Genomic DNA, 11,314 nt, shown 5'->3' on the forward strand with positions numbered 1-11,314 from the left:
ATCTCTAAAGACCTAAATCTAAGAGATAGCACAACTCTGTCCATGACAGAGTTAACAGTAACTGGATGACAAAACTCCATACCCCGACTATGTGGAGTAGGGTGAATAAAATCCCACCATAAGCACCGCCTAAACAGAGGAGGGGGACCATTCCATTCGGACTAATGTCTGAAGGCACTATTTTTTGGATTTTAATTTTTCTAAAAAATAAAGACAAGACAAGAAATAAAATACATTGGAAAAACACTGCGAAAACCAGTAAAACAGTGCCCAAAGAGGTTGTTGTGGCGCGTGCAGTACATGCGCCACTTTGGGAGGAAAGCCGACGGTCGATCTTGGAAGTCCCGCACTCATAGACCCCAGAAAAGCCACGCATGGTGTTAGTAGAGGGCTTCCCGGTGCGTGTGAGAGCCACACGCCAACGTCTCTGAGAACTTTAACCCGCACATGCGGGCTACTCGCTACTCAGTTTGGCACTACATTCGGTAGTCTTGAAGATCGGCGGCTAGGTAACACCATGGAAGGGAGCGTGTTGGTCTCTGGTTGCAAGAAGGTTCTAGATCTGCGATTCTCCCTTATTTGGCCTGAAAAAAACACGACAAAACACTACACAGAGGAGGAGGGAGGGGAAGGGAGCCGAAGCTCCCAGCGCCTCTAGCTGGATCTGAATTTAAGTACTTTGTTTTGATATGGTGTGACATCTAAAAAACCTTTGGCATGAATTTCTGATTCTGTTCTGACTTCGATTCTAATTATGTTTTGACTCTGATTTTGGTTCTGATATGGTGATTCTGATTCTGTTTTGCTCTGATATGTGGCCTTGTCACGAGATATAATAGTGACGTCTGGCCTTATCACTGGATATAATAGGGACCTCTGGCCCTGTCATCGGATACAATAGTGACCTCTAGCCCTGTCATGGGATATAATAGTGACCTTTGGCCCTGTCATGGGATACAATAGTGACCTTTGAGCTGTCATGGGATATAATAGTGACCTCTAGCCCTACCACGGATTATAATAGTGGTCTCTGCTCTGAGTGCAATCACTTTGATAACATGGTGATTTATGTTCTACTTGGTTTTCCACATAATGCAAAACCCTACCACGAGGGTTAAACATGGCCTGTGTTCTGATATGATGCTCTAATATGATATGATAAGATGAAAATGATCAATCATGTTGTGCCAAAGGGGTCTTTGAATATGAAAAGTTGGTTTATGAATCTGAAATGTTTGAGGTGTTGATCTGTGATGGGAACCAAGATGAGCCTAGTCTTAAAGATCATTTGCAACTTCCAGATGGGCCAAGAAGATCAAAGAGACAATGCAAGGATTGATGCAATCCACCTGGGATAAGTTTAGCAAGAGGCCAACATTCAAGATGGGGCTTGAAGGATGAGGATCCTGTTTTAATTCATTTGATCAGCTACGGAAGAAGGCAACGACAAGACTTAAAGGCTTTGGGCTTTTGAAGGGTTTCAACTTATTTAATTCATTTAAAGAACTTATTTTATTAGTTTAGAATAATTGAGTTTATTATGGGAAGCACTTAAGGAGGCCTATGCAAGGGCATGTTGGGAAAGTTATTATTTTATTGAACTAGGGTTAGGGTTACTGTAGCCGAGTACTGTAGCGCGGCACTGTTCATCCAGGGGCACTTTTGGAAGATGGGGGTTTATTTTGGCTAGGGTTTCATTAGGTTTTCCTTTAAATACTCTATGTAGCCTCATTCTAATCAGATTATGAAGTTTATGAAATTTGATGAATTTATTCATTGTGAGTTGAGTTTTACTCCTCTTGTTCTTAATTGAACTTTTGAACTTATCAAAGGTAAATCACAACCTTTGTGGCGTTCCTCCTTTGTAATCTGGGTTCTTGAGACGGGTTCTTCAACGGGTCTAGATTTTAATATAATCTAGGTTCTTGAAACGGGTTCTCATCGGGTCTAGGTTCTCCATCCATTGACTTGATTTTGGCTTTCTTGGGGAGTTTTCAAATTGACTGTGGGTTCAAGGGAATTCATTCCCACGGGTTCATATCATTTGGTATTCAGAGCAAGGTTTCCAATCAGGTTTGATTCTATCTTTTTAATTTTAGTATCCTTAAATTTAATTCTAGGGCTTCATTGTTCTAGGGTTGCCAAAAAAAAAAAAATTGAAATAAAAAGTAGGCTGCCGAAATTCTTAAGGTTTTGGGTTTGGCTGAAATTTGCATCACCTAGGGTTTCAAAATTCTAGGGTTTCCTGCATCTCTAAGTTTGTCAATTGCTTGGAGTGTCGTTCCATTGATTCTTTTCTATTTCATTGTCCACGTTTGTGTGTTTGAATTCAATTGGTTGGTTTTCACAATTGAATATTGCTGTTTGTGGATGAATTAGAGAAAAGAAAAAAAGAAAGGAAAAGAAAAGAAAAGAAAAGAAAAGGAAAGGAAAAGAAAAGAAAAGAAAAGAAAATTCCAAAAAAAAAAAAAAAAAAGAAGAAGTTAAGAGAAGAGAAGGTAGCATATTCAAAGTTGCTACATAGTTACAACAATGAGAAAGAAAGAAATTTGTTGATTGAACCTTATCATCAAAGGGGCTGCTGCATACATCACTCAAGTTGGTATCTTGTCTTATTGCTACTCTTTCATTCGTATAACTTCATTGATTCTCGTGTCATTTTTATTCCTTCATGTTTCTCTTGTTCTTGTTTCCTGAATCCTAATTACTAGTTGGGATAAAACAAGGTTGTCTTGTCTTGATTGAGTTCATTTAGTTCTGAAAGAACTTGAGTGGAAAAACTATTGAGGTAAAAGGCAAGAGAGTGTGAGACTATTATCGGGAAAAAGCCATTAAGAGTGAAACACGAGTAGAGTGTCATTATTCGAGTTGAAACACGTAAGGGAGTGTGTGAGGTTTTCTTTTTTACCACTAACATTGTTCTGTGCAGCACCTTCTAATGTCTCATCGGAGTAGCTCATCACCAAGGGGGCGAGTAGATAACTCATCCTTTGTGTTGCATGCCATGCAACATGAGTTTGAGCGGTTGAACTTGGTGTTAGGTGAAGTGAGGAATAGTATGGATAATCAAGAAGCAATGGTTAGAAATCTGCAAGCAGAGAAAGATAGGAGGCGACATGAGCCTAATATTAAGAATGGGTATGAGAATGGAGAGTATGGTGAGGATGAGGAAGTGCTAACATCTGAAGTTGGATTGGGTAGACATAGAAGAGTTAGGCATGGAAGAGGCCTTAGGGCAAACTCAGGGGGTCGAGATAGAGTAGATAAGAACCTTGGAAGCATCAAAATGAAAATACCATCATTCCAAGGTAGAACTGACCCTGAAGTTTATTTAGAGTGGGAGAAAAGAATAGAGTTGGTGTTTGATTGTCATAATTACTCTGAGCAGAAAAAGATGAAGTTGGCTGTAATTGAGTTCACTGATTTTGCGATTATTTGGTGGGATCAATTAGTATCCAATAGGAGGAGGAATTTTGAGAGGCCTGTAGAAACATGGAGAGAGTTGAAAGCTATCATGAGGCGGAGATTTGTACCTAGCCACTACTATAGAGACCTCTACAAAAAATTACAAAATCTTATACAGGGGTCTAGGAGTGTAGAGGACTACCATAAGGAGATGGAGGTGGCTATGATTCGGGCTAATGTAGTGGAGGATCGGGAGGCCATAATGAAAAGATTTTTGAGGGGGTTGAATAGGGAGATAGCCAATGTAGTTGAGTTGCAACATTATGAGGAGGTAGAGGACATAGTGCACATGGCTATGAAGGTGGAGAGACGGCTAAAAGGAAAGGGTACATCAAGGTATACTTCGGTTTCTAGTACTTCTTGGAAACCAAAGTGGGACAAAAATGATCAAGTTGTAGCAAAGGAGAAGACCGAACCACCAAAGGGAAAAGATTTGGGTGAGGCTGAAACCTCAAGAAAAAGTGAGAATGAGCTTAATAGTAAGAGTGAAGGTGACAGTGAAAGTGAGATTGTGCTGAAAAGAAAGAGTGAAGGTGAGATTGAGAAGAAAAGAAACAGTGAGACCGAAATGGAGAAAGACAGAAAAATGAGAGAGAAAAAAGAAGAGGGTGAGACTAAAACCTTAAGCAAAAGAGAGAATGAGTTGAAAAGTAATTATGAAAAAGAGAGTGAAAAAGAAAAAGAGAGTGGAAAGAAAAGAGAGTGTGAAGAAAGTGAGAGAAAAACAAAGAGAAAAGTGAGTTTTTGTGCTAAGGCGAGTCTTAATCCTAACGGACTTGACGTATGTTTGCCTAGTATTGTTGTCTCTTTGTTGCAGGGATATGAGGTCATGTTTCCTAGTGGTGTCTTTTGTGGATTGCCACCTTTTAGGGAGATAGAGCACTACATTGATTTTATGCCAGGTGCGACAATTCTTAATCGACCTTTCTTGGAAAAACAAGAGTCATTGACACACTTAAAGGGACAAGGTAAGTTGTTGACTAGAATGCATTAAGAGTGAAACACGAGTGGAGTGCCATTATTCGAGTGTAAACACGTAAGGGAGTGTGTGAGGTTTTTCACTAACATTCTTTTTGTGCAGCATATTATGATGTCTCATAGAAGTGACTCATCAAAAGGTGTGGAAGAGAACTCATCCTTTATGTTGCAAGCCATGCAACAACAGTTTGAGCGGTTGAACTTGGTGTTGGGTGAAGTGAGGGATAGTATGGATAATCAAGAAGCTGTGATTAGAAATCTGCAAGGTGGAAGAAATAGGAGGCGACGTGAGTCTAGTGTTAAAAATTGGCATGAGAAAGAAGAGATTGGTGATGCTCTAGTTACTAGGCGTGCGCTCAGTACACAAATTAAGATGGATGATATAGAGCAGCAGAGTGAGAATATTTTTCATACTAGATGCCACATCAACAACAAGGTATGTAGTATGATCATTGATTTGAGGAGTTGTATTAATTTGGCTAGCACTACTTTAGTTGAGAAATTGAATTTACGTACCTTGAAACACCCTAGACCATACATGTTGCACTGGTTGAGTGATTGTGGGGAGGTTAGGGTAAATAAGCAAGTGCTAGTTTCTTTTTCAATTGGGAAATACCAGGATATGGTGCTTTGTGATGTAGTGCCTATGCATGCTAGTCATATTTTGTTGGGGAAGCCATGGCAGTATGATAGGAAGGTGATCCATGATGGGTTAAGGAACATGTACAGTTTTGAAAAAGATGGAAAAACAATCAAACTTGCTCCTTTAACTCCAACACAGGTCCATGGGGATCAATTGAAGCTGAAATGTGAGGTTGCTCAAAACAGAAAGAGTGAAAATGAGAGTGATAAAAAAAGAAAGAGTAAAAGTGAGAGTGATCAAAAAAGAAAAAGTGAAAAGGAGATTGAGCAAACAAGCAAGAGTGAAAGTGAGAATGAGCTGAAAAGCAAGAGTGAAGGTGAGAGTGAAAGTGAAAGTGAGATTGAGCTGAAAAGCAAGAGTGAAGATGAGATTGAGAAGAAAAGAAATAGTGAGACCGAAATGGAGAAAGAGAGAAAAATGAGAGAGAAAAAAGAAGAGGGTGAGAATAAGACCTCAAGCACAAGAGAGAATGAGTTGAAAAATAATTGTGAGGTCGAGAGTACAAAAAAAAATGAAGAAAAAGAGAGTGACAGAAAAAAAGAGTAAAAGAGTGAGAAAAAGAGAGTGGAAAGAAAAGAGAGTGTGAAGAAAGTGAGAGAAAAACAAAGAGAAAAGTGAGTTTTTATGCTAAGGCAAGTCTTAATCCTAACGAACTTGACATATGTTTGCCTAGTATTGTTGTCTCTTTGTTGCAGGGATATGAGGTCGTGTTTCCAAGTGGTGTGTTTAGTGGATTGCCACCTATTAGGGAGATAGAGCACTACATTAATTTTATGCCAGGTGCGGCAATTCTTAATCGACCTTTCTTGGAAAAACAAGAATCATTGACACACTTATAGGGACAAGGTAAGTTGTTGACTAGAATGCATACTAAGCGGGAGGATTGTATTGAGACTTTTCCTCATGTATTCAAATACACACAAGGTATGAAAAATTTTGTGGTTGATGCTTTAGCAAGAAGGTATGTCCTTGTCTTCATTTTAGATGCGAAATTGTTGAGATTTGAATATGATAAGGAATTGCATGCTAATAATGATGACTTTGCTAGTGTGTATGGAACATGTGAGAATGCATCTTTTGGTAAGTTCTATAAACTAGATTGGTACTTGTTTAGAATGAATAGATTTTGTGTGCCTACTAGTTTTATGCGTAAGTTGCTTGTGTGTGACGGACATGCTGGTTTGTTGGGTAACCATGGTGTAAGGAAGACTTTTGTTGTGTTGCATGAACGTTTATGGAAATATCATTTGCTTTTCAAAGATGTGTTACACGAACGTTTGCGGGAGTATCATTTGTATTTCATTGATTTTGCATATAATTGGAGTGGTCATTCTGGTGAAAATAAGATTTCAGAAATGTTGCATGAACGTTTATGGGAGTATCATTTGCCATTCATTGACTTGTTGCATGAACGTTTGCGGGAGTATTATTTGCCATTCATTGAGTTTGCATATTGGAGTGGTCATTTTGGTTCGAGGAAGACTTTAGATGTGCTTCATGAACATTTGTGGGAGTATTCTTTGCCATTCATTGAGTTTACATATGATTGGAATGTTCATGCCACTACTAAATTTTCACCAATTGAAATTGTTTATAGACTTAATCAATTTCCTCCTTTAGATTTAAAATCTTCACCAGTTGATGATATGGGTAGCTTGGATGGACTAGTCCAAATTTTTGAACAAATTAATGAAAATGCATATCTAATGGATCTTCCAGGTAAGTATCATGTTTCTACTATTTTCAATGGGACTAACCACTTTCCCTTTGATCCAGGTGGAGATTCGAGGTCGAATCCTTTTGAGGAGAGGGGGAATGATGGGAACCAAGATGAGCCTAGTCTTAAAGATCATTTGCAACTTCCAGATGGGCCAAGAAGATCAAAGAGACAATACAAGGATTGATGCAATCCACCTGGGATAAGTTTAGCAAGAGGCCAACATTCAAGATGGGGCTTGAAGGATGAGGATCCTGTTTTAATTCATTTGATCAGCTACGGAAGAAGGCAACGACAAGACTTAAAGGCTTTGGGCTTTTGAAGGGTTTCAACTTATTTAATTCATTTAAAGAACTTATTTTATTAGTTTAGAATAATTGAGTTTATTATGGGAAGCACTTAAGGGGGCCTATGCAAGGGCATGTTGGGAAAGTTATTATTTTATTGAACTAGGGTTAGGGTTACTGTAGCCGAGTACTGTACTGTAGCGCGGCACTGTAGCCGCGGCACTGTTCATCCAGGGGCACTTTTGGAAGATGGGGGTTTATTTTGGCTAGGGTTTCATTAGGTTTTCCTTTAAATACTCTATGTAGCCTCATTCTAATCAGATTATGAAATTTATAAAATTTGATGAATTTATTCATTGTGAGTTGAGTTTTACTCCTCTTGTTCTTAATTGAACTTTTGAACTTATCAAAGGTAAATCACAACCTTTGTGGCGTTCCTCCTTTGTAATCTGGGTTCTTGAGACGGGTTCTTCAACGGGTCTAGATTTTAATATAATCTAGGTTCTTGAAACGAGTTCTCATCGGGTCTAGGTTCTCCATCCATTGACTTGATTTTGGCTTTCTTGGGGAGTTTTCAAATTGATTGTGGGTTCAAGGGAATTCATTCCCACGGGTTCATATCAATCTGATTTTTCAATAATATGTATTTTTGAGATTTGCATATTGAAACTGAAATGTTTTGTTTCTGCATTCTAAACTCTGTGAAAATGCTCATGTTTACATACTAGTATATGTTTTCTGCTTACCGAGTTGTTGATAACTCACCCCTTATCTTCATAACATTTTTCAGATATTTTTATGGTTCAGCTGGAGAACAAGAGCGAGAAGTATTGGAAAAGTCTGATGATCATAGATGAGTAAGTTCTAAGGGTACAAGTATTTTTTTTTTTTGGGGGATTATATTTAGTAGTTTTATCTTTAGCGGATTTTGGTACGTCAAGTTATGAATAATTTGAGTCTTTGTGGAGATATTTTTTTTATTTTATTGTGGTTTTGTTCAGTATTTCTGTGGAGGGACATCGATTTTTGGATCGAACAAATAATTTAAATATTTTGTGGAGTTTCTATTTATTTATTATTGATTATTGGAGATGTTTTTAAGTAATAGGAGCTAACTCTGCAGACCTCTGGGAACTGGGCGTTATAGTTGGTATCAGAGCCAGGTTTGAGGTTTTGCAGACTATAATAAGGAGTTTGATGGAATTTGAGATTTTAGATTCGATTGGCTTATTCTATAAGCTGTAGGACACAACTTGGATATGATTTAAGGTTTAGATTTTGAAATTGATATAGGCTTGACCGAAGTCAGGTTTGAGGTTTTGCAGACTATAACATGTGAGGTTTTGGATATATATGGGTTTAGGAAGTAATTATATTTGAGGTGTAGAAATTTGAGGTTTTAGATTTTTGCATATTTTAAGGAAACAATTTTTATGACTTTTGAGATTTTAGTTATGGTGAGTGTAATTATATGGACTGGTTAAATGGTGGTTTTGTTCATTTTAGATGTACGTGAGTAAGATACAATGTATTGAGGACTATAAGTTGTCAGAGTGCGCAGCGGAAGTGTGGTTTTTTGGTAATATGATGGTTTGAGAGCTTATTTTCCTTTAGTATGAAGTTATTATATTGTGGATAATTCGGAATTTATAGCTAGCTGTCAAATTTGAATGAAGAGAAGGAAGAATGTAGCTGCAAATTGAGAAATGTACATTATAATAAGTGTTGGGATAAATCGGTTATCAAATGCTGATTTTAAGTATCGCTGTGGAAATAAACAAAAGAAAATAATGACAATCACACAAAAAATACCAAAATTTAAGTGGTTCGGCTCAATGTGAGCTTATGTCTACTGGTAGGGTTGGTATCAGATATTTCACTATAAAAAAAGATAGAGTACAAGAGATTTAATACAAAAGTTATTCTCATGAATTTCACTCCCTCTCATAAAACATCGTTTCTCAAATGTACTGCCTCTAAAAAATGACTGAATGTTAAAAACATAAAACCCTGTTTCATATTGATACGAAAACAACAGACCCTAAATTTCGAACATTCGCTCGAGCAACCGTTTAGTGGTGCTTGAGCAAACGTTTGGGTTTGGCACCCCACTCGAGTTGACTGTTGAGCAAGTGTTGAGTTAAGTCTTGGATTCGCATCCTGCTTAAGCTGAGAGTCGAGCAAGTGTCGAACAAACTCTCTGATTGCACACATAATGTTGGCATCCCACTCGAGTCGATTGCCGAGCAAGAGTCTTGCAAACTCTTTGGTTGCACTCTGCTCGAGCTGAAGAAACATTGTTCAAGCAAACACACTAAAGAGGTGTTTTCTCAACTAGATTCAAGTTATCTCTCAACAAATCTCCAAGCCTAACACAAAATCCTCCGATCACAGAACCGACCCCCTCTACCAAATCCCCTAAGGGAATCACAAACACAGACACCAATCAAGTCCAAACAGAGTTTGAACTTTTACACTACAACTGGCTTTGTCATCATATCAGCTGGATTCTCAGTAGTAGAAATCTTCTGAATCTCTAGAATACCCTTTGTAACAATATCTCTGAGAAAATGAACCTGACATTTGACTTACTCAAAAATAAGCAACACAAAAGCTATCCCAAGTGCAGGAGAGTGTCAAGTAATAATTAGGAATAAATTCCTAGATTGTCTCAATGGGGAAAGTGACTAAAAATCAAACTTTTGTAAAATGGTGAAAATATTTACAATGAGAAAATAAAAATAAAAATGATGATATGTACGATGAATGAAGGAGTGCAATGAAAATGAAAATTTACTGGTCATGAACCAGATTGATGTTTGTTAGATTTGAGTGCAGCGATGAAAAGTAAGAAATTACAATGCAAGACAATAAATTAAAATTGCTAGAATTAATAAATGAAAATTTAAACGAGAAAGAAAAATAAATGACATTAATTTAAATTGTAAAAATTAAAGCTGCAGGAAAATTAAATGACATAAATTTAAATAGTAGAAATTTAAAGTGCAAGAAAATTAAATGACATAAATTTAAATAGCAGGAATTTTAAGTGCAAGAAAACTAAATGATATAAATCTAAATGAACACTTAAGATTGCAATAACACGTCATAAATTTCAAACTGAAATAAAATAAAAAATAAAACTGAAAATGGAGGCTACAAATGAAGGAGGAAAGCTAGGCAACAACAGTTGGTCTATTAGGCTCTCAACTGTATTACCGTACTCCCTCACTTCACCTAAGCTTTATTCAAATAAAAATTGAAAATTAAAACGCTAAAATATTCTATTTCTATCCTACTCCTACTTAACCGACTGTTTTGTTCACTGGTAACTACGCCTAAAATCTAACCTAACTATAACACGTTTCTTCGTCCGTTTACAAGCCTTTTTTAGGCTTCAAAAATTATACTGTTGTTTTCATCGTATGTGTGCATCCAATTTTGATTTTATTTCTTTGTCCTGTGTGTTTTGGACTTGTTTCACCACTTATCACCCACGATCTCCTGCAATCAAAGGATAAAAGGCACCGGGGTAGAGAAGGGGAGCCTCCGATGCTTAAGTCAGTAATAGTCGGAGTAATCTCTAGGCCAAATCATTAATTTTTCTATTTTACGTACTCGATCCCTTTAAATATAACACTCTCTCCCTCCACTTATCCCTTGGGTTTAACCACCTTATCTATCCTTTGAAACTTGAATCTCAGTCTTTTAGTGTTATCTGTCAATTTCGGGTGGATAAATATCCTTAACCGTTTATGGATAGAATGCATGAGCCTTTCTTATCAGTTTAGCACGGACCCTATCAGGTTAGATGGGTATTTAGGTTTCATACGCTGTAACAGCCCACTAGAAATTCAAAGATGGAATTTCTATTGGCTTTTGGAACCTCATGAAAATCTCATAAGTTTTTGATATGAACCAGCGGGAATGAATTCCCTTGAACCCACAATCAATTTGAAAACACCCCAGGAAAGCCAAAATCAAGTCAATAGATGGAGAACCTAGACCCGATGAGAACTCGTTTCAAGAACCTAGATTATATTAAAATCTTGACCCGTTGAAGAACCCGTCTCAAGAACCCAGATTACAAAGGAGGAACGCCACAAAGGTTGTGATTTACCTTTGATAAGTTCAAAAGTTCAATTAAGAACAAGAGGAGTAAAACTCAACTCGCAATGAATAAATTCATCAAATTTCATAAACTTCATAATCTAATTAGAATGA

General features: G+C 37.3%; 1 protein-coding gene across 1 annotated transcript in view; it reads right to left on the bottom strand.

Moving 5' to 3' along the window:
• Positions 1 to 9,561: 9,561 nt before the first annotated feature.
• Positions 9,562 to 11,314, bottom strand: part of LOC118344014 — a 46,415-nt gene continuing 44,662 nt past the window's right edge. The window contains exon 9 of the mRNA XM_035683747.1: positions 9,562 to 9,666. Within this exon, the coding sequence (XP_035539640.1) occupies positions 9,562 to 9,666 (105 nt within the window). The remainder of the gene's footprint in view (positions 9,667 to 11,314) is intronic.

Source organism: Juglans regia, chromosome 12 (genome assembly GCF_001411555.2).
Source record: "Juglans regia cultivar Chandler chromosome 12, Walnut 2.0, whole genome shotgun sequence".
In the NCBI taxonomy this organism is placed as follows: Eukaryota; Viridiplantae; Streptophyta; class Magnoliopsida; order Fagales; family Juglandaceae; genus Juglans; species Juglans regia.